Genomic DNA, 23,740 nt, shown 5'->3' with positions numbered 1-23,740 from the left:
ACCAGTACCATGCAGTTTTCCATACAATTGCCTTGTAATATAGCTTGAGGTCAGGGATAGTGGTTCCCATAGATGTTTTCTTGTTATTTCCACCTCTAACAAAAATAATACAAAGCAACAATCATGGATCTTTAATATCTTTCTATATCAATGGACTCAATTTCCCAATAAAAAGGTATATATTAACAGGCTGGATACATATGCACAAAACTATTTTTTTGATTTTTATGCACTTTTCAAAGAGACAAAGACCAAAATATACTTTTAAATTGTACATTAATTATTTAATGGTTCTGAAAATTTCCAACACTTGATTCTAATTCTGGAATAAATTGTAACTTAAGAGTTGTTTAGAATTGTTTTGCAATTTACACTGTTATCATATTTTAAAGTATCATTTAGCAATTATGCAAGTAGATGTAAAACATGTTGAAAAATTATGTCATAACCATGGACCTAATTTAAAGTATGTTTTTTTCTGTATAGTGACAAATATTTTATTCATCACAAGTAACATGCAAGCTTATAGAATATCTAAATTTTTACTTTAGCACAGCTATAGTATAAATTTCCTTTTCAATATTAGAGCGATTTTAGCAAATATGTAAGCACATGTAAAAAGTACAGATTCAGTCAGATAACTGAAGTAAAAATGTCAACCTCATGGCATTCTTGACACAGACACTCTTTTTTAATTATTTTATAGGATATACTCTGAATATATAGCAGTGATAATTACCTGGCTCCAGAGAGGTTATTCTTCTTCTTTTTTTTTTCTCTTACAACTTTATTTTTTAAATAGAGGGGTACATATAAAGATTTTTAAAGGCATTTTGACATAATACTATATAAATATTTTTGTCAGTACTTAATTCTTTTAGAGGTTTGATAGCATGCCTTGAAATCCTACTACCTACCATAAGCATAAAGTACATGTAGGACAGAATGTAACATGGAAACAGATTTCTTGATAAGGATAGAGTAAGCATAATTATCTTTGAATCCCAAAAATTGCTACAAGACTATATTCTTGCTCTTGGATTTTTAATGATTTAAGGTTCAGGTGTACCACACTCTGAGAGGGTGCTATAGATTTATTTTTTCCTAAGAAGGACTGAGGCTTTTATTTTTTGGCCTTTTTTTTTCTTGAGCTTCATATGACCTTATTGGGTTTGTCACATTGTTTATTTGATTTATGAAAATTTTAAATGGAGAATCTGGAAATTCCTTCTGACCCATATATCTCTTAAATTTCATAGACCTGTTGTTGTAGTAACTTCTCCAATCCAAATAAGCTCATTCAATGAAAACATACCTCAGTTAATATAAATACAAGCTGTACACCTAGATTGGGCAGATCTACCACCACACTACTCTATTTTCCAGCTATGAGATGCCTTATACCTTGCAGCTTCTCCAGACAATGTATTTCAGCTCCATATTACTTCTACCTCCTTGTCCTTCAGAGACTCTATCCTTTACCTCTCTCCAACCCTGTAGCTCCACCTTTACTTTCCCTGCCCAATCACAGGTTCTTGCCTATACTTTATAAATTAAAATGGGAAGAAGGTTCTGATGAAGCCACCTGAGTATTTGACTAGGCAGCCATTCTTGAGGAAGTGAAATTAGCATCAAAATACAAACAGCTGCAGGAAAATCCACAACAATCTGAAAATATATGTGAACATTTATTAATCTAAACGGATGAAGAATTTCAATAAGTAAAGTTTAAATTTCAGATCCTAGTGCATTTAATAATTTTGATACTAATGAAAACACCTTGTACAGAGAGAAAAATTTACTGGTATATTTCAACTATTCACTTTATTAACTACGTTTCAGGTGTCAAGTGAATAAAATTTAAAGAAAATTAAGGAAATATGTTCAGTTCTAAATTAAATTGATGGAGTACATGTGAAACCTATAAAACACAAAGTTCTTTGTGTGTATGCATGTGTGAGATTTTGTGCGTGTTGTTGTATGTACACATTCACCTGTGTGCATGTGCAAATACATGCAAAGGATAGATATTAGGGATTTTTTTTCAATTGAACTTAACCTCATATTTTCTCTTTATGAGTGTGGGGTTTGAGAGAGATGTCAGGATGGCCTTTTTTTTTTTAGTCCCTGCTTCAACATTGTCCTCATCTTTCTTCTTGTCAGTATTTTGCTCCCTTTTCTAGGAAGCACTGAAGCATCTACATTTAGGTCTTCTTCTTGAACTTCATATAGTTTATGAATTGTATCTTGGCTATTTCAAGCTTTTGGGCTAATATCCACTTATCAGTGAGTACATACCATATGTGTTTTTCTGTGACTGGGTAACCTCACTCAGGATGATATTTTCTAGTTCCATCCATTTGCTTAAGAATTTCATGCAATTGTTGTTCATAATAGGTGAGTAGTACTCCATTGTCTAAATGTTCCATATTTTCTCTATTCATTCCTCTGCTGAAGGACATCTGGGTTCTTTTCAGCTTCCGCCAATTATACATAAGGCTTCTGTGAACATACTGGAGCATGTGGCCTTAGTCTCTGCAAGAGCTTTACTGGTACAGATGAGGATGCTTGCAGCTAACTATCAGATTGAGCACAGGGAACAAAATAGAAGAGTTAGAGAAAGAACTGAAGGAGCTGGAGCAGTTTGAATACCCAATAGAAAGAACAACAATACCAACCAACCAGATTCTTAAGAGCTCCCGAAGACTAAACCACCAACCAAGGAGTACACATGGAGGCCCCAGTGGCTCCAGCTGCATATGGCATGTAGCAGAGTATTGCATTGTCTGGCATCAATAGGAAGAGAAGTCCTTAGTCCTGGGAAGGCTTTTTTCTCCAGTGTAGGGAAATGCCAAGGTGGTTTAGTGGGAGTGGGTGTGTCAGAAGGAGAGTATCCTTATAGAAGCAGAGGAAAGGGGATTAGAGTGGAAGAGGGGAAATAAGGAAAGAAGATAACATTTGAAATGTAAATACATAAAGTATACAAAAACAGAAAGTGAAGTCAGGACGAGAACTCAAAGAAGAAACACAAAAGATAAACCATTGCTGCATGCTGCTATTGGCTTACTTTCAGACTTGTGTTCTATTAATTTTCTTTGCTGCAAAGTCACACCTCAATAGAGATGAATAAACTCCAGGTGGAATGTTCAGTCTTACATCTACTAGTCACAAATGAAATGCCCCACAATCCTGAATACAGGGCAATCATATAGGGGCAGTGATTTAATTGATTCTTTTTCCTGTGTCTTTAAAGCTGACATTGCAGATTACTCATAATAAGGCAACTACTTGACAACTTGACATAAAAGCAACCACTGTTAAAGCAATAACCTTTTCTTCCTTTCATGATTTCATGGTAATAATATAATACAAAACATAGATAACCTTAAGAGTCTCATAGTCTTCAAATTTCAATGTTTAAAAAGTCCAATTTTTTAACTGCAGACTCTTGCCAAAGAGAATTTTAAGTTATATATATCTTATTTCAAGGGCAATGATAGTATGCTGCAGGCAGACACCCAACTTTTCTGGTGATCTTGTTATCTAATTCCCCCATTCTATTTCTGTAAGAAGAAACCTGTTGTAGTCTCCCTTTCCTCCCTGACCCCAACTATAACAGATCACAATATCTTCTTTAAAATGTCTTCTAACAATTCATCCAATTATTCTAGCCTCCAACACCAGCAGGGAACACTTGGAACATACTTGCTGAACAGACCATGTAAAACTAAATGAAGTCCATCCCTTTCCCTCTCCAAATCCCACCACCCGATCAGGATACCAGCTCTGAAACCGAACACCAGATTCAGTCCTCCAGCCATATCCTCTGTGCATCCCACAGACCATTCCTTTCTTATCTCCATTCTCTCATTATTTGATTTACCCAAGACCCAAATCTGAAGACACCCTTCACCTACATAGGCTATGCCTTCCAGAAAAGCAGATAGGTTCCTTGTAAGACATATTTTTTCCTCTATCCAGTCTTCCCTAAGCATCCCTATCTATGAAACAGAACACCTATAGTAGCCTTTCCTGTCTGTCTGATTCCAACTCATGTGGATACCTATATCTTGATATTAAGGTGATATATGACTGGAAAATAGAGAGGTAGGCAGGGATAAAGGTTGGCAGAGAAGGAGGAGAAGCAGTAGGAGGAGATTGATGGAGGAGGAGATTGAGGCAGATTTGTATGTTTCTCTTTGCACATCTCTAGCTTGATGAGCTTGTTGTAATTATTTCTAAGGGTTTCTATGGCTCTAATTTATCTTTTCTGGATGGGCAGTTTTATCTTTGTCAGCTGCTTGTAAGCTTTTGTGGATTGAGATTTTAACATATAAACCTGTTTGATAAGTTACTGTGCTGTGGAGTCATGTTTCAACAAGGCTGCGGAGAATGGAACTTCGTTCTTAGATGATAGAGGAGCAGCTGGGGCAAGCTGGATGGGTGTGAGTCATGTTTGTACCAGGCAATGGAGAACAGAAACATGCAGTGGTGGTCATCTGGGATGAAAGCAGCAGGGGTGGTGGAATGAACTGCACCTGAGTACTTAGAGTCAGCATAGAATGACAAGTTAGAAATGCCCATAATGCCAGATTGCCCTATGGGAGCCAGCAAAGTGCATAATATAAAAATAAGGATAAGCTACCCATTTAATATTTACCACAACAGACGCCGTAGATCCCCCCTGTCTATTCTTCCCTTAACTTCTGGTTTTGTCACAGACTTCAAGAGAAGCAGGCACTGCCTGCTATCCCAAAGGCTGTTTGTCCAAAGACCACAAAGAAGATAAAGGTGAAATCACGGTCCTGATATCTACCATATAGTGTCAGACACAACTTTATAGCAAGAAATGTAATAAATTCCAGCCCTGGGGAGGTCAACCTAGTACATTAGGAGAATCTGAACTAATGTAAGGTTTTCTTCCTATCTGACCATATCCCAAGAGATCACAAGACTTTCAATTTCAACATTCCTTCTCCAAACTCATCCCAGTATCCCATGCTCTAACACCAGCAGATATTACCTGTGACCATGAAAACTGACTATACTAGGAAAACAAGTTACACACAGGAATGACACTTTGTGAAAATTCAGAATTAAAACTGAAACCTTACAGCAAAACACCTGAAAAACAAATCAAAAGCAGTAACCACCACTGAGAACTAGAATTATTTCCAATACAAAAGACTAGCATAAAAATTCAATCAATAATATCATGGTAATATCTCTCTACCATTGCAGGCCCTAAATATTTTAACAGCACCTTCGTCAATTACTCTCCTAATTTAATAGTCTCAGCCTTCCAAGGGCTAGAATTTAAGCATTTTCCATATTTCTCAGCAACATATTTTGTTTTTGTTTTTTAATATGTGTTCTATAATTTGAGAACTCACGTCCTCATATAAGAAAAACCATATTTCTTATCGAGCCAACCACTGAAATTATCAGTTGACATGTATTTATTTATTTATTGAATAATGTTTATGAGGTCTGTGTAAATATGTGAAGACCAGAGGAAGACATCAGATCCTGTTATTCATGATTGTGGAAATGTGCAAATTGAATATAGGACTTCTAGAAAAGCATTTAAATGTAATGGGAGCTCTCTTGTTCCCACTCCTTAGACATTTTCTTTTTCTTTTTTATTTCCTTTTTATTATTATTTTTTTCAATCTCAATCATTGACACCCCCCCCTTTTCAGTCCCCTTCTTACATTTCCTCATCTCACTTCTCTTCCCCCTTTCCTCAAAGATGGTGGTTTCCCATATGAGGCTTCCCTCTTCCCTGGGGCCTCAGATCTCTCCTGGATTAAGCACAACTTCTCTTACAGAGGCCTGAACAGGCAATCCTCTGCTATATTTTTGTCAGGTGCCTCAAACCAGTGTTTTTATGTTTATAGTAGTTTTCTAAGTCTCTAGGAGCTCCCAGGAGTCTGGGTAAGTTGAGACTGCTGGTCTTCCTAAGGAGTCACTCTTTCTTTTAGCTTCTTTAATCCTTTTTCTAACTTAACTATAGGAGTCCCCTACTTCAATTCAATGGTTGGGTGTGGGTATCAGTTTCTGTCTCAGTCAGCTGCTAATAGGCCTCATCATAGCATCAGTAATAGTGTCAGGCCTTGGTGCCCTCCCATAAGATAGATCCCAAGTTGTACAGGTCTTGGACTGCCTTGCCTTCAGTATCTTCTCCATTTTGATACCTGCCGTTCTTTTAGACAGAAACAGTTCTAGGTGACAAATTTTGACTGCGTGTTAGTAACACTGTCCCTCTACTTAAGGCCCCCTGTCTATTAACTAGAGGTGGATTCTTTGATATCCATTTCTCCAATATTGTGTATTTTGGCTAAGCTCACCTCCATTAAGTCCTAAGAGTTTCTTACCTCCCAGATCTATAGTACTTTCTAGAGACTATCACCACCTACCACATACTACCCCCATGTTGCTTATATTTTATTAGATATCTGGGCTTCTCTCTTGTATTCCCATCCCATACATGATTCTATTCCACTTTTCTCCTTCAACTACCTTCTCCCACCCAGGTCTCTTCCTCCCTCTGCCTCTCCCTTCTAAGTAGAATTGAATCATTCTTATGTGGATCTTTCTGTTTGTTGTTCTTCTTATAGTCTGTGGGTTGTATCCCAGGTATTTTGATCAGTGCATACAAACCATGCATGTCCTGGAGCACCTCACTCAAAATGTTATTTTCTAGTTCCATCCATTTGTATGCAAAAATCCATGATGCCATTTTAATAGCTTTTAATAACTGAAAAGTATTCCATTCTGTAACTGAACCACATTTTCTGTGTCTATTCTTTAGTTGGGAGACATCTAGATTATTTCCAGTTTGTGGCTATTACAAATAATGCTGTTATAAACATAGTGGAGGCTGTGTTCTTGTGGTATAGACGGGTATCTTTTGGGTATATGTCCAGAGTGATATAGCAGGGTCTTAGGTATCACTATTTCCAATTGTCTGACGAACCTCCAGATTGACTTCTAGCAAGGTTATACAAATTTACAATGCCATCAGTAATAGAGGAGTGTTTCTCTGTTTCCACATCCTTGCCAGCATGTACTGTCACTTGAGATTTGTTCTTAGCTATTCTGAATGGTGTGAGGTGTAATATTAGGGTCATTTTGATAAACATTTCTCTGATGACTAAGGACTTTGACTATTTATTTAACTCTTACCAATAAAGAGAAAGATCTGTATGACAAGAAATTCAAGCCCCTGAAAAAATAAGTTGAAAAACTTCAAAAGATGGAAAGATCTCTCATGCTAATATATTGGTAAGATTAATATAGTCAAAATGACCATCTTACCAATAGCAATCTACAATTTCAATGCAATCTCCACAAAAATTCCAACACAGTTCTTCACAGACATAGAAAGAACAATTCTCAACTTCATATGCAAAAAACAAAAAGCACAGGACAGTCAAAAGAGTTCTCAACAATAAAAGAATCTTACTGGGGCTGGAGAGATGGCTCAGCGGTTAAGAGCACTAACTGCTCTTCCATAGGTCTTTAGTTCAAATCCCAGCAACCACATGGGGGCTTACAACCACCTGTAAAAAGGTCTGATGCCTTCTTCTGGTGTGTTTGAAGATAACTAAAGTGTACCTATATGTAATAAATAAATAAATCTTTAAAAAAATAGACATTTTCAAAGCCAGAAAGATTTCATTGTTGACTTACTTTCCAAACAGCCAAAACTGATACATATATATATAATAGATATATTTGAATTGTGAATTATTTTTAATTTTTTATAACTTTTTACATATTTTTAATTTGAATGTTAATTTTTATACATGAGCTGATATTTAAAGTATCATTAATTAATTATAAAAAATAGATGTACAACATGTCTAGAAATTTACATTTTATATGTTATCCAGTGACGGAAAATCTAAAGTATGCTTCTAATTCTTCATAATGTTAGCTTATGATTATTATATTTTAATAAAATGTAAACCCCTGGAACTCTTATGATTTTATACAATGTATCTCTAAAGAGCATTAAATATATTAGAGAATATTGACAAAATTTAAAGTTTGATGTTAAAATAATACTGATAATTGTAAATAATACTGATAATAATTTTCAAAAAATTTTGAAAAGATAGTAATAAATTTATTTTTAATTAGCAGAGCATTTTAATATTATTCCAGGTGGCTTACATAAAACTCTAACAGTTTCTTTTACTTTTTTTCTCAACTCCTGTCATTGCATTCTTTGCTTTTATTGAAAATTATAGCAACATGCTTGAACTTAGTGAAAAAGCACACATAACTTTAATGTCTTATTTGTGAATTTTATTCTTGCATTCGCGCAAAAAGAGGTATTCAGAGAACAAACATGGGAAGGCCTGGCAGCTCTTTGGTATTTTTCACATTTGTGAAATAAGAAAGGTACTAATGACTCAACTGTGGACAATTGAGACTTACACACAAAGAAGGTGCTACTAATTCTTTCCCCAGTAGAATAGTAAGTACCATCAGCCACCTTATTGCAGATAATAAGTCCTTAAAGATTTGTGAAACCAGCTTTTTTACCTCAGATGCATTATTAGTTCAAGCTTTAATTTGTAAGTAACAAACTGTGAAGTTTCCATTTAAAGATTTTGATATTTTCTGTTGATTCCTGAAAATTACAAAATTTCATCCCTGGCGTCTAGTTGAAACATCACAGTCAATAATTTAAAATATTATTTTTTAATTTGTAAAAATTTTTCTTTCAATTCCCCACATATCACATACAAAGGATATTATTTATATTATGTATACACTTTTATATTATGATTATGTTAACTGTTCTTGCATATGGTAAGACTAAATATGTTTCTATTATTTACTTCTATATCCATACAGTACCTTAAAGATATTACACAAATTTTTTAAAAACATGAATGTTAAGAATTGAAAATTGTATAAAATGCATATGATTCCCTATTAATAAAATAATAATATTTAATAAAATACTAAAATTTCTAAACAGTTTGAAACTATTTTTCATTAAGCATTCTAATGCAATATTTTAGGTATTATTTTCTATCTTTTTTCATTTGTTTTTTATCCTAGGATATGTTCATAATTTGGATTTTATGAAAGCTCAGACAACTTGCCACAGGAGTTCTGTTGTTCTATATGCTGTGCTGGCAATAAGGTAGAATATCTAATCTATAGTTTTGTCTCATTCACTTTGTGCTGCTATTGTTAATTATAGAAGTTAAATGCAACTTTAAAATCAATGTCCAATTTTATATTCAACAAATATTATGTGATATTTTCTTCACTTCTCTATTAATTGTCTTGTATAATAAATTATCTTGTTTTTCATGTATAAAATATAAATCATACATTATATATTCATATATATACACTCAATACTTCATAAAAGTATTTTTAAATTCTTGTGATAATGATATCATTGAGGTAATTTGTTTATATATGAAAATAACTTCTTGTGTATGAACACAGTAAAATTTTGATAATCACTAGGTCATCTGATAAGGTTTTGCAGGGTTCCTTTTTTAACTCAAAAAAAGTTAAGGTTGTAGGACTACTCTTACTGTATTGTTCATAAATGAACATGCATTTGGAAAGTTGTCCTATAATCATGTGATGACACTTCAGGAATTTTGTATTCATTTAAATAGATTGATTTTTGATGATACATCAGACATGCTATATAAAGAATACAAAATAAAATTTGAACATATCTTTAGGAGTAAAAATGTTTGAGGACAGAATACTCACAGTCATTAGTGTTGTAAATCAGCCTTTATTTCTATCAGGAAGTCTTGGATTTGAAAGAAAGCAAGGATAAAGATTATCCTTGTTAGGAAGTTAAGAAGGAGAAAGACTAAAAATAAATAATTGAATTACATTTTACTCTCAAAAAAAGTTAATTTCTAAAAATAAGCATTCAGGTTTATGGTGCTTTTTTTCCTTATTAGTATAAAGTGATATCTTTTCTTTAAAGACCACTAAACTGAACATCAGGGACTAAGGTGGCTAGGTTTAAGTGGATGGGACTGAGCTTAAAGAGTGCTCTTTTCAATGGTGATACCAATATCCATCAATATGGAAGAGTATGCCAGATTTACTATATACTGCCTAGAAAATGTGAGGACACAATGTGTTCTTGATGTCTCAGGTACCACACAGGCTTTCTTTAATTTACAAAATATTCTTTGAATGTGAAAGAAGATTGTTAATGAGATACATACATAGCTCATAAAACCAAACATATTTACAATGTATAAAGTTTAATACAGGTGTTGTTTAGAGCAGTAACATAAAAGAACACAATTTATTTCATGCGAAATACATTTGTAGAAGCAGTTTAAATGTAGAATGCTAAGCTACAACTATTGAAAATAGTGAAATTATTTTGGCAAGTATTGTACTGAGCAAATGTTTTCACCATCTACTGAGAGTTTTCAGTCACATTTAGGAATTTTCTTTTGCTATTTTTGGTGTTTGTTTATTTTGTTTTATTTTTGTTTTCACTTAAGAACATTTTGAAAAATTTATTACACAGAGCTTTACTTTGGATTTTGAACTTTCTGTGTTTTCTTTTTATAATAATTTTTACACACCCACATATATCATTAAGTTAATTATTCTATGTACAGTCATTCACTGGACATTTTATATTTGACAGACTGATTGAAAATCCCTAGTGATGTATAAATCTTAATCTCTAGGAACCACACATACTACTTCATATGGGGAAACAGTATGTTGACCTGTGAGTAAGAGGAAGACCATGAGAGGTAAAATTACCTTGAATTATGAGTGTTAGAACTGTATATAATCAAGTGTTTTTTCAAGATAAGAATTAAAGAAACAGCAATGAAAGAAAACTCCAATGTATTGTTGTCTCCGAAGAAGTGCCTCATTAATACAGGTAGTTTGTTTAGAGGTTCAAAAGGTAGGTATTTGGCTACAATAATGTTTCCATCTTGTAGAACTCCTCCTAGTAGTGTAGCTTCATAACTATGTAGATTCCACCTTTGAAATCAGATGCCATGCTTCAGACAGCTACCCTAACCAGAAACTAATGCCATTAATATAGTGTTCACAAATTCCTCTTATTCTCTGTCCATCTTTAATTTTATATTCTAGTAATTCTGCTTATCAACATATTTATATTTGTAACAATACATCAGCTGCTTAAAGTCATGATGCTAATGATTTATGTGCTCTGTTAGTTAAAAAGAATCATATGGGAACATTATTATAAGTGCCAGACATTTAGTGATTGTATATTATATATATATTGAAATTTACCTTGATTAAAATTAAATTAAAAAACACATCATTTCAGAATAATTTTGGTAGTGGAAAAACCTTACCTTTAGAAAAGAAAAGAAAATATATGTATAGTTTCAGTTTTTTGTGTTTCACAAAATTTATTTTTTATAATCTATATTATAGTTTAATTAACATTAAAAACTATATTACAAAAATGCAAAAATATTGAATGAACTACAAGAAGTGTCATGTAAAATGATACTCATAGTTCTTGCTTATTCTTAAAATAAGAAGCAAATAAAAACATTGATATATATATGTATACATATGTATACATATATATATACTTTCTAAAACTATATATACATATATGTATATATGTGTGTATGTATATAGTCTTGGATAAGGTTCTACCTATAAGATAGCATTGAGAAAATGTGTAACATATTTGAGGTTAATTATTTGGAAAGGTAGGTATCAGGTCATGGTATTGAAGTCAGTGTGTTTAGATTAACTGGAATTGAAATATATTGAAATAATTATCTACAGAATGTTTGAATATCTTTTGCCCCGATATTATGGCAAGCTTATATTCCATAGACACAGAAGGCTGATACATAATAAAGAATAATATAAAGTTTTAGTTCAAACACTCTGTACTTAAGTATAAATTCAACCAACAGAGAACTTTGGGTCATGCTTTCTTTTCATTGCTTTTCCATTGAGTTAGTTGACAACAGGGAATAAACAAATGTGCATTGCAATCATTTGAATCTCATTGCATAGATTTTGTAGCACACTAAGGGCACTGAGGTTTTGCTCTTTGTTTCATCTACCACAGGGCAATCTCTCAATGTCTCACAACATTGACTCTCAGAATCTGGAGAAAATATTTTTAGGTATTTATTTTTTATTTACATTCCATGATAACCAGAGGCTCTAGACTATTGAAAGCATGAGTGTTTGGAATCACACAGGTGTGAAGGAATTCATACTAGTTGGCTTGACAGAAAATTCTAATTGGCAAGTTCCTCTCTTTTTGCTTTTTAGCTTAGTGTATTTCATCATTCTTGTGGGTAACTGGGGGATGATCTTCTTGATCTGCTTGAATGCTCAACTTCACACTCCAATGTACTTTTTTCTTAGTAACCTCTCTTTCTGTGATATCTGCTACTCAACTACTATTGCTCCTAAAATGCTCATTAATTTATTGTCAGAACACAAATCTAGCACATTCTTTGGCTGTGTCCTTCAGAGTTTCTTTTTTGCAGTGTATATAACTACAGAAGGTATTCTCTTGTCAATGATGGCTTACGATCGCTATGTGGCAATTGCAAACCCCTTAATGTATACAGTTATCATGACCCACAGCATCTGCAGTCAAATGGTCCTTGCATGTTACTTGGGTGGCCTCATTAATTCCCTAACTCACACAATAGGTTTACTCAGACTAGACTTCTGTGGTCCCAACATTGTGAATCACTTTTTCTGTGACATCCCTCCTCTTCTGAAGCTTTCATGCTCTGATCCACACATCAATGATTTGCTGCTTTTGGTCTTCTCTGGAGTGATTGCTATTTTCACTTTCATCATTGTCATGGTGTCCTATATCCACATTGTCATTGCCATCCTGAGAATCCGCTCAGCTGAGGGGAGGCGCAAAGCCTTCTCCACATGTGCCTCACACCTGACAGCTGTGGCATTATTTTATGGTTCTGTGACATTCAGCTATATCCAGCCAAGCTCTCAATATTCCATGGAACAGGAAAAAGTCTCTGCTGTGTTTTACACCTTGGTCATCCCCATGTTGAACCCTCTGATTTACAGCCTGAGAAATAAGGATGTGAAGGAAGCAGCCAAGAGGTCAATTTGTAGGGAGAGGAGTATCTCTTGAATATGTCACTTCTGTAGCTTTGAAAGCTTGATATGAAACTTCAAAGTGATTTGGCTAAAATTCATTCATCTTTTATAAAAGGCAAGTGAAGATTTAGGTCAAAATATTTTAGTCATCCTTATTTCTCAAATATTGTATTGGATCAGGGAATGTTTAAAACAGTCTTAATTACATAGTTTTTATGGACCGTTTTACATGACTCTACAAAACCTCCATTAAAAAAAGACGTTTTTGTGTCCAGTTTTGTATGTAATTTTAATAGAATGATAAATGGCTGAACAAAAACCTACCTTGTGACTTAAAGTTTTAAATAAAAAAGTTTCTATTAATGTTATTAGATAAGTAGGGAATGAAAAGAGTTCTTCAGCATAATAAAATAATGAAGATTAGTCATAAAGTTTGGTTTTATGTAAAACAAAACACATGCCTAGTACTGTTTAATTGGCCAAGAACACGAAACTAGCTAGCTCAGGGGCATAGTATAAAAAATCATATACATCTGACTAATTGACTACAAAAAGATACCAGAAATGCTTCTTAATGCCATTTTACTATACTTATTGATAAATCACTTGTTCATTCATTATTCAGAGAAGCTTCCTCCTGCAGAAATTATAATACAGAATCTAGGCCTTACAAAATACATAACAACTTTTCTCTGAGCAAGCAAAGGCCAGATTGGGAACTGTACAACTATAATACTTCACAGTATTGACCCAAAGAAGACAGAACTTGGCCTTTGGAAGCATGCTATGAGTTAGGTTTATATATATATATATATATATATATATATATATATATATATATATATATATATATATATATATATTCCTATGGAAAAGGATGTGCAACAAAACCACAGCAGGGATTTCTAGTCACAGAAGAGTGACAGGAGCTCTCACCCCACAATTCATAGTAGCTCAGCAGGGATCCTTATTGTTCTGTCCTTTTGGGCCCCGCACTGGGCCTCTCCAATGTTCAATGTGGTAACAGAAAGATCTTTCCACCCATGTACTAGGGTAGACATTGTCTGTTAGGTATGCCACTGGACCAAATGACCAGGCAGTATTTGAGCCACCAGGGAAGTAGATCTCAGGAATTCTGCTAAGTCTAGGCTATTAGCAGTGAGGCAAGCCACCAGGCCCACAGGCATTCAGGGAATGAGCAGAGGCAGCTGACCCACAGTAAGTACTCTAGAGAAAGAGCAGGTAGAAAACCTGCCCTCATGCCTGACCTATGTTTCCTGCCCACACCCAGGGGTGCAGAGATGTCTTCTCTGCCACCCTGTTTGTTTCTAAATAAAAGTAATGAAGTTTCAAAGCTCTATGAGATAGGGAATGGGTGCACTATTTCTGGGTTGGATAGAGAGCAGCAGAGCAAGTCCACTAAACCTGTAGGCATCAAGGAAAGGAAGCAAGCCTCTTTTCCCTGGTGAACTGGGACCTCTCCCTCAGCAGTGCTCCAGCATGCTGAGTCCAGTAGTAAGCTGGAATGTGCATCCATGTTTGGGTTCAAATTTCTCTACACTGTGTCCAGGGAAAACCTTTGAAACTCAGAATCAGAAGATTTGTCACAGGACATGGTTCTTCCTAGTGATTTCAGGTTGGTGAGTCAAACATCTGGAATTTAGCCTTCATGGTGGGATCCCAGATGGAGCCTTTAGGAAATGCTGTGACCCTGTACATCCCATCATAACACCTGCCTCTGACAAGTAAAGCGCCAACTTTCTGGATGGAGTTGGGACTGGGAGGCCATAGTCTTGAAAGGTAACCCCTCTGTCCTGCTACATTTCTCTTGGTAACACAGAATATCACCTTCTCTCATACCTATCATCCCTCATTGGGGCCGCAAGGGTGCAGGATTTCACACCTGGAGGCTGTACTTTGGTGAATTCCTGCACCTGCACAAATGCTGGCCTTGGAACAAGGTTTTGATGGTTTGGGCTGGAGGTAGCGAGACTTTGCATCTCAGGTCCTGTGACTAGGGGTCCTGGCAGGATACAGGTAGGGGACCTCCAAGCCCAGACTCTCATCAAAGACATCACTGTCCATAACTATGTACTCCCCATTAAGAACCAATGGCCCTCTTTGAAAAGGGCTGTTTTCTGTATGGCTGTAGGATTCATTGGATGTCTGCATAACAGTGGCCCTGTAATATGGCTGACACAAAGAGAGACTTTTTCATTGGGGACATGAGCAAAACTCCAGCCTCTTGATGGCTGATCCAGAGTTCTCTAAGAGGAACTTCAGACAGGTATTTTCATTGTGTGATCTCTGCTTCCCACCCTGAAAATAAAGATTTGGCTTTTCAGTATTATTTCTAGGCATCCTATGTGTTTCTCATTCAAATACAAACTATAAAATTCAGCCAAAACACACAAAAACCCAAAGAATCTGAAACACATCTAGTCTAAGAAGACAGTACATCTTAGAAGACATCCCTTGTTTATGACAAGATGGGAACCCAGTGAAAAGTCACTGGGAATGAATCTAGTCATGTTTCTTTGTTCCTCCCACCACTTGATGAGATGGACTGAAGACCTGGGTGTTCTAGGGGAGGTCCATGAGGGGTGCCCTGGCCTCATGTCAAAGGACTACATCTTGCAATTAAATGAGAACCACTTTGTGAATAAATATACATTCATTTGCCAAAAAAGCCAATGCCTGCATATTTCTGTTTTAAGGCAGTGTTACTTATCAGATGGAACAGCCCTGGGTAATTCAGAGGAAAAATAAATTTTCTCTGCAGAGAGAGCTTCCATTTCCTTTCCTTCCTCCTGCTCTAAAACAAATCAGCCCTTTCTTTCATTCCAAGATGATGAGGCTTAGAGTTCTTTTATCCTTCCTGTGTACAGAAAATTGTGGAGTTAAAAGATTCCTGCTGTGATTCTGTGGGAATATAGATCACAAAGAGATACCCCAACCTGCTGTTAGGCTTTTGGGTACACTGCTGGCTCTATCTTCTGAACTGTGGATATAGGTGCACCAAAAGACTTTGGAATAAAATGCCTGATTCTGAAATGTGAATTTCTTAGGTACGAAATGTGTTTAGAATATGGCTTCTCTGCTTCACAGAAATGACTTTGGAGGGATACACTTTGGAACTCAGAATGAAGATCACAAACCTCAATCACCCAGGGTTCAAAGTCCTGACCACATATTCCATTCTCTTCCCCAAATTAAATGCAAGCAGGGCTAATACTAGCTTTACACTCTATCAGGGCATGGACTATCCCCACCCACCATGCCTGATTTTACCAACAATAATGCCACAACCTAACTCAGCACCTACTGTTCCACAGAAGCACCATATGCCATTATCCTCTAATAGATGGCATAAGTAGTTAGAAAGGGATGTCACATGGAAGCCATATGGCAACAGTAAGAAACTGCAGACTTAGCTAGCATGGTCTCTGGGTTTTCCCTATGTTGTACCCCCATGCTGTGCGAGAGTTGAGGTGAGCCAGAATGGCCACAAACAAGGTACACTGGGCTCAAGAAACCCATCTATGACACTCTTGAGTCATAAGGGCCCATATATTCTGTTCTTACCTTATACTTCTTTTGTGTATATGCTATGGCTCTGAATATAGTCTGTTCATAGGATTCATGAGTATTTAATGAAGAGATATCTGAATCTGTATCTTTGTCTTGTGCCTTTTTTTTGGTTTTCTTTTCATTCTATCTCTTTATATGATTATTTTGCTAGTTTCTTTTTTTGCAGTTTATTATTTTATTTTATTTTAAGATTACCCATTAGAAGCCCATAGTTTTCTTATGAGAGATAGAATAAAGGTGCACTCACATGTGAAGGGAGGTTGGAAGGAACTCAGGGAACTAGGGAGTAAGGAGATTATAATCAAAATATATTACATGAGAAAAATAATTCCAATTTAAATAAACAAAACTCATTTCTTATAGTGAATAAATACATGTATTGAGTCTTTCATATAATATAATTACTACAGGTATCTTTGTTTTGTTTTGTTTACCTACATAATAATGTTGTTCTGCTCCCCTCTGGGCCATGAGCTTACAGTGTCGACATGATGCAGTTGGAGTGAGAATACAGTAAGAGGCAGTAGGAAGTCTATAAGTTAGATTAGCAGCATGTGACAGGGTCAGGATAATCCTTTAAGATAACCATTGAATGAAAGTATGAATGTCATGTCTCTGCAGCATGTTCCATGTCATATGGAAGGAAATCACTTTAAAAGAAAGATATTTTCTTATCCTCTTTTTTATTTCTCTGTCACATGACACACTCTCCACCATACAATATTGACAAGAATTTGAATATCATGAAAGCATAGGTTCTTGTTAACTTATAGACTGTATACCAGAGGAATGCTAAGAGCTTCTGTATCTAACTATAAATCTATAGACTCCCTCTTCTCAAATTACAGATAGCTGCAGATTACTTGAATCATTCACATAAAAAAATCAGTTTCAAAATATGTGGGGACAGGATCTTTTCTATCTCCATATGGGCCCAAACTAAGACTGTCTTGCTGCACTCTTTGTATCCAATTCCTACAAGGAGAAAGAAGGCCTTCCCAGAGTGCTCTCACTCCTAAGCCTCCAGGTGAGACCACCACTTTCACTCCAATAACTGTCCAAAGAGGAACCCACCAGGAGCTCAAAGGACACAGGAACTTCAAAACAGCCTAAGACAGGACACTTCTAATCTTCATTTGTGCCCAAAGTTAAGGCTGTTTCATAGCTTTTTGCACACAGATCCTGCCCAGAGAGAGCTGATTTGCTAGGAGTACTCTCAATCCTAAGATCAAAATTGAGATGACAGCAGATTCTGGCAAGGATGCAGAGAAAGAGGAACAATCCTTCACTGTTGGTGGGGTTGTAAACTGGTACAACCAAACCCCTCTGGAAATCAGTCTGGCGATTCCTTAGGAAATTGGACATAGTACTACCTGAAGACCCAGTTATTCCACTTCTGGGCATATACCCAAAAGACGCTCCAACATACAATAAAAACACATGCACCACACTGTTCATAGCAGCTCTATTTATAATAGCCAGAAGCTGGAAAGAACCCAGATGTCTTTCAGTAGATGAAAGGATACAAAAAATGTGGCACATTTACACAATGGAGTACTACTCAGCTATCAGAAGCAATGACTTAACCACATAATCATCTAAATAACTAAATATAGTAAAAAAAAAAAATACAGCAAACCAATAGCCAGCATTTGTGTAAATAGAAAAAACATAAAGAAATCTCACTAAAATCAGGGACTAGACAAGGCTGACAACTTTCTCTCTTCCTATTCAATATAGTACTTGAAGTCCTAGCCACAGCAATTAGACAACAACAGAGGTCAATGGGAAAGAAAAAGGAAAGAAAGAAGTCACAATATCTCTTTTTGCAGATGATATAATAGTATTCTTAAGTGACCCCCAAAATTCCACAAGAACTTCTAAACCCAAGAAAAAGCTTCAGCAAAGTGGCTGAGTATAAAATTATCTCAAACAAGTAAGAAGCCTTCCTTTAACAGGCTGAGAAAGAAATTAGTGAAAGAACATCTTTCATAAGAATGTGGAACACTCCTCCATTGTTGCTGGGTACAACGACTCTGGAAATCAGTCTCAGGATTCCTCACAAAATTGGATATAGTACACCTGAGGACACAATTATACCACTCCTGGGTATATACCCAAAAGATGCTTCAGCGTACAACAAAGACACATGTACCACTAAGTTTATAGCAACCTTACTTATAATAGCCAGAACCTAGAAAGAAGGCAGGGATTTTTCAATATATAGAAATCCATCAACATGATCCATTATATATAAAAAAATCTCAAATAAAAATAATATGATCATCTCATTAGATGCTGTGGAAACATTTGACAATATTCAACCCCATTCATGTTAAAAGTCTTGGAAAGATCAGATATTCAAGTCCCAAACTTAAACCTTGTAAAATGCTTATGATAACTAGTGGGATTTCAGTGCATGCTATCAAACTTCTAAAAGAATTAAGTACTGACAAAAATATATTCATATAGTGTTATGCCGAAATGCCGTTAAAAATATGTTCAGGTATCCCTCTTTTTTAAAAAAAAAAATAAAGTTGTAAGAGAAAAAAATAAGTACAGCAAACTGGTAGCCAACATCAAACTATCTGAAGAGAAACTTGAAGCAATCCTAGTAAAATAAAAAACTAGATAAGAATGCAAACTTTCTTCCTACCAATTCAATATAGTAATCAAAGCTCTAGCCATAGCAATTGGGCAACAAAAGAAGGTTAAAGGGATAAAAGTTGGAAAGCAAGAAGTCAAATATCACTATTTACAAATGATGTAATCACATATATAAGTGACCCCAAAAATTTCACCAGAGAACTCCTACAGCTGAAAAACTACTTCAGCAAAATAGCTGGATATAAAGTGAATGCAAACAAAGAAGTAACCTTCCTCTATTCAAAGGATAAACAGGCTGAGAAGGAAAAAAGGGAATTGACATTCTTCACAATAGTCATAAATACTATAACATGCAAGAAGTTTATGCTGACAGGTGACTGATATAGTCGTCACCTGAGAGTCTCTGCCAGCTCATGACAAAGACAGAGGAACACACACACACATACACATGCACACACACACACACACACACACACACACACACACGCACACACATGCACGCACCTACATACATACATATGTACACACATACAAATATATATGAACCCAGATGTCAACAGTAGCATGGATAAAGAAAATTTGTTACAATCATACTAATGGTGTACTACTCAGATGTTAACAACAATGACTTCATGAAATTTTTAGGCAAATGGATTAAACTAGAAAATATCATCCTGAGTGAGGTAACCGAGTCACAAAAGAACACTCATGGCATGCACTCACTGATAAGTGGATACTAGCCACAAAAGTTTAGAATACCAGAGAAACAATTCACAGACCTTATAAAGCCCCAAAAAGAAGGAAGGCCAGAATGAGGATGCCTCAGTCATTCTTAGAAGGGAGAAAAATAAAAAACATTCCTGGGAGGTAATACAGGGACAATGCCTCAATGTTTTTGAGTATGGAGACAGGAAATGGGATTTCTTGAAAAATCCAAGTTTCTGGGACTTGGGATGTATAAATTTATTATTTATTATTATTATTATTATTATTATTATTATTATTAATATATTATTATTAATTTTACTTTGATACTATACATAATTTTTGGAGTAAAATTTGTAAATAAATACAAAATATGCCACATCTAATATGAAAAAAATGAAAGGCAACAATCAACAAAAGGTGTCTTGCTGAGCTAAAAGTCTTTTGTGCAGTAAAGGGCATGAAGTGAGCAGGCAACATATAATAGAAGAAAACATCTTTGCAGCTATAGACATAACAAAATATTAATATTTAAAAAGTACAAACAACCTACAAATTGAAATACTAATTCAATTTAATTATAATTATATACATTCAATTATATTTAATTCATATTTATAATATATAAATTATGTATATATAATTAAATTACATATAATTATAAATTATATAATTTAGTAGATTAACAATTTAATTTAAAAGTAGCCTATAGACTTTGACAGGGATGCATGGACTCTAAAGATTGCCTTTGGAACGACAGCCACTTTAAAGCCACTTCACATCATTCCTACCAATGCATGAGCATGGGAGATCTGTCTACATTCTGATGTCTTCTTTAGTTTCTTTCTTCTGAGTCTTGAAATTCTTGTCATATGGAACTTTTACTTTCTTGGATAGAGTTACACCAAGATAATTTATATTATCTGTGCCTTCTATGAAGGGTTTTGTTTCCCTAATTATTTTCTGAACCCATTTATCATTTTTATACAGGAAGGCTACTGATTTGTTTGAGTTAATTTAATATCCAGTTATGCTGGCAAACTTGTTTATCAGCTGGAGAGTTCTCTGATAGAATTTTTGCGGTTGCTTATATATACTATAGCGTCATTTGTAAATAATGGTATATTGACTTATTTTATTCCATTTTGTATCCCCTTCATCTTCTTTGTTTTCTAGGTGTTCAATCTAGAACTTTCATTACTGTATTAAATAGATAGGGAAAGAGTAGGCAGCCTTTTTATATCCCTAACTTTAGTGAAATGGCTTCAAGTTTTACTCCATTTAATTTAATGTTGGATGTTGGTTTGTTGTATACTGCTTTTATTATATTTGGGTTTGTACCATCAATCCTAGATTACTTGGAGACTTGTAACATGAAGGGGTGCTGTATTTAGCCAAAGGCTTTTTCCTCATTTTAGGAGATAATGATTTTTTTTTTAGTTTGATCATATATTAAGATACATGCATGGATTTTTGTATATAATACTATACTTGCAGCCTTGGAATGAAGCCTTTTTATTGTGGTGAATGATAGGTATGATGTGTTTTTTAATTCTGTTTGTGAGAATTTTGTTGAATATTTTTGCATTGATATTCATAAACAAAAATGGTCTGGTTATCTTTCTTTGTTGGGTCTTTTTGTCACTTAGGTATCAGAGTTGCATGTTCTTCACAGACATAGAAAGAGAAATTCTCAAGTACATATGGAAAAAAAGACATATAACAGCCAAAATGATACTCAACAATGAAAAAATTTCTGGGGGAACCACCATCTATGATCTCAATCTGTACTACAGAGCACTAGTGATTAAAATTGCATAGTACTGGTACTTGTATAAATCTCAAGTCCAAGAGAATTAAATACCCAAAGATGAAACAAGATATACTGAAAGTATTAGAAGATAATGTGTAGAATAACCTTGAAGAAATAGATAGGCACAAGGGACAATTTTCTCAAGAGAACACCAATGGCTTATACTCTAAGATCAAGAATAATCAAATGGGACCTCATAAAATTGCAAAGCTTCTTCTGTAAGTCAAAGGACATTATCAATAAGACAAAATGCCAATCTATAGATTAGAATAAGGTGTTCACTAACCCTATAGCTGATAAAGCGCTAACATCCAAAATATGTAAAGAACACAAGAAGTTAGACTAAAAAATCCAGAATAACCCAACTGAAAAATGGGGTACAGAATCAATCATAGTTTTCAACAAAAGAATCAGAAATGGCTGAACAGTACTTTTAAAAAGGTTAGTAAATTGGGGAAATGTACAACAACATAACTGAGATTCTACCTTATATCAATCAGAATGGCTAAGATCAAAATCTCAAGTGACTGTACATGCTGGCAAGTATATGGAGAAAGCGGAACACTTCTCCATTACTGATGGGGTGTTAAACTGGTACAATCACCCTGGAAGTCAATCTGATGGTTCTTCAGAAATTTGTAAAAAGTTCTACCTGAAGATTCAGCTATACTGATCCTGGGCATATACCCAGAGGATGGTCAAACCTACAAGAACGCTTTGTTCTCCACTATGTTCATAGCAGCCTTATCTTTACTAGCCAGAATTTAGAAACAATCCAGATGTTCCCCAACTGAAGAATAGATACAGAAAATATGGTTTCATTTATACAATGGAATACTATACAGCAATAAAAAAATGAGGACATCATGAATTTTTCAGGCAAATTAATGGTGCTAGAAAATATTATCCTGAGTGCGGTAACTCAGACCCAAAAGGACATGCATAGTATATATATATATCACTTATGTACTGATAAGTGGATACTAGCCAAAAGTACAGAATACCCATGATACAATTTACAAATCATATGAAGTTTAACAAGAGGAAAGGCTGAATTATGAATGCTTCGATTCCATTCAGAAGGTTGATAAAAATTATGAGGTGTGGCAGATAGGAGAGGGACTGGGTAGAAGAAGAGAAAGGTGTATAAAAATGGCAGGATTAGGTATTGAGGGGGAACAGGAAAGAAGTGCAAAGGGCCTGGACAAAGAATGAAAATATGTAGCTGCAGGGCATGCCTCTCTTTACAATGTCTTAGATAGCTCTGAAGTGAAAGTCTCCCAGGACTCAATGTGTGTAACCTTAGCTGAAATGCCCAATGGTGAGGAGATAGAACCTGAAGAGAACACCTCCAGAAGATAGACAAGGCCACCAGTGGAGGGATAAAGCTATTCACTTATCTTCAAAATATTTGACCCTGAATGACCTCCCTCTGCCTCCCCTATTTATTTTGTTCCCATTTCTAGGTGAAATTGGGGTATCCACAGGTGAGTCTTCTGTTATATCTCTAACAGCTTTCTTTTTCCATGGGTTCCTTCACTTCTTGGCTGTCCAAGAACTTGCTCTGTCAACCAACCTTAAACATACAGATCTTCATTCCTCTTTCTCTTGAGTGCTGTAATTAAGGTATGTGCCATCATACCTGGATCTAAGCCAGAAACTTGCTCAGTACCAGGGTGGCATTGAACTAAGAGATCTGGTTGCCTTTCTCCTGGGATTAAATGAATGGACCACCATGCCTGGCTTTTCTTTAACTGTTTTTCATAAGATCTTTATACATTTGGGATTATAGTTCATTTCAGATATACTCAAGCTGACAACTGAGAATACTCATCACTGTCCATCCTTTGCCAAAGTCAATTTGACACACAATCATATCTTCCTATGTTTAAATGAAAACAC

General features: G+C 35.1%; 1 protein-coding gene across 1 annotated transcript; it reads left to right on the top strand.

Annotated features, from left to right (window-relative positions):
* Nucleotides 1–12,217: 12,217 nt before the first annotated feature.
* Nucleotides 12,218–13,156, top strand: LOC308429016 (olfactory receptor 5J3-like; the record flags this gene model as incomplete). Its single annotated transcript, XM_080927662.1, has 1 exon — nt 12,218–13,156. The coding sequence occupies one exon, from the start codon at nt 12,218–12,220 to the stop codon at nt 13,154–13,156; it is 939 nt and encodes a 312-aa protein (XP_080783788.1).
* Nucleotides 13,157–23,740: the final 10,584 nt, after the last annotated feature.

This window comes from Micromys minutus (assembly GCF_963924665.1).
Source record: "Micromys minutus genome assembly, chromosome: 13".
NCBI classification, from domain to species: domain Eukaryota; kingdom Metazoa; phylum Chordata; class Mammalia; order Rodentia; family Muridae; genus Micromys; species Micromys minutus.
The sequence above is the reverse complement of the archived record's forward strand: the minus strand, read 5'-3'. Positions and strand labels throughout refer to the sequence as shown.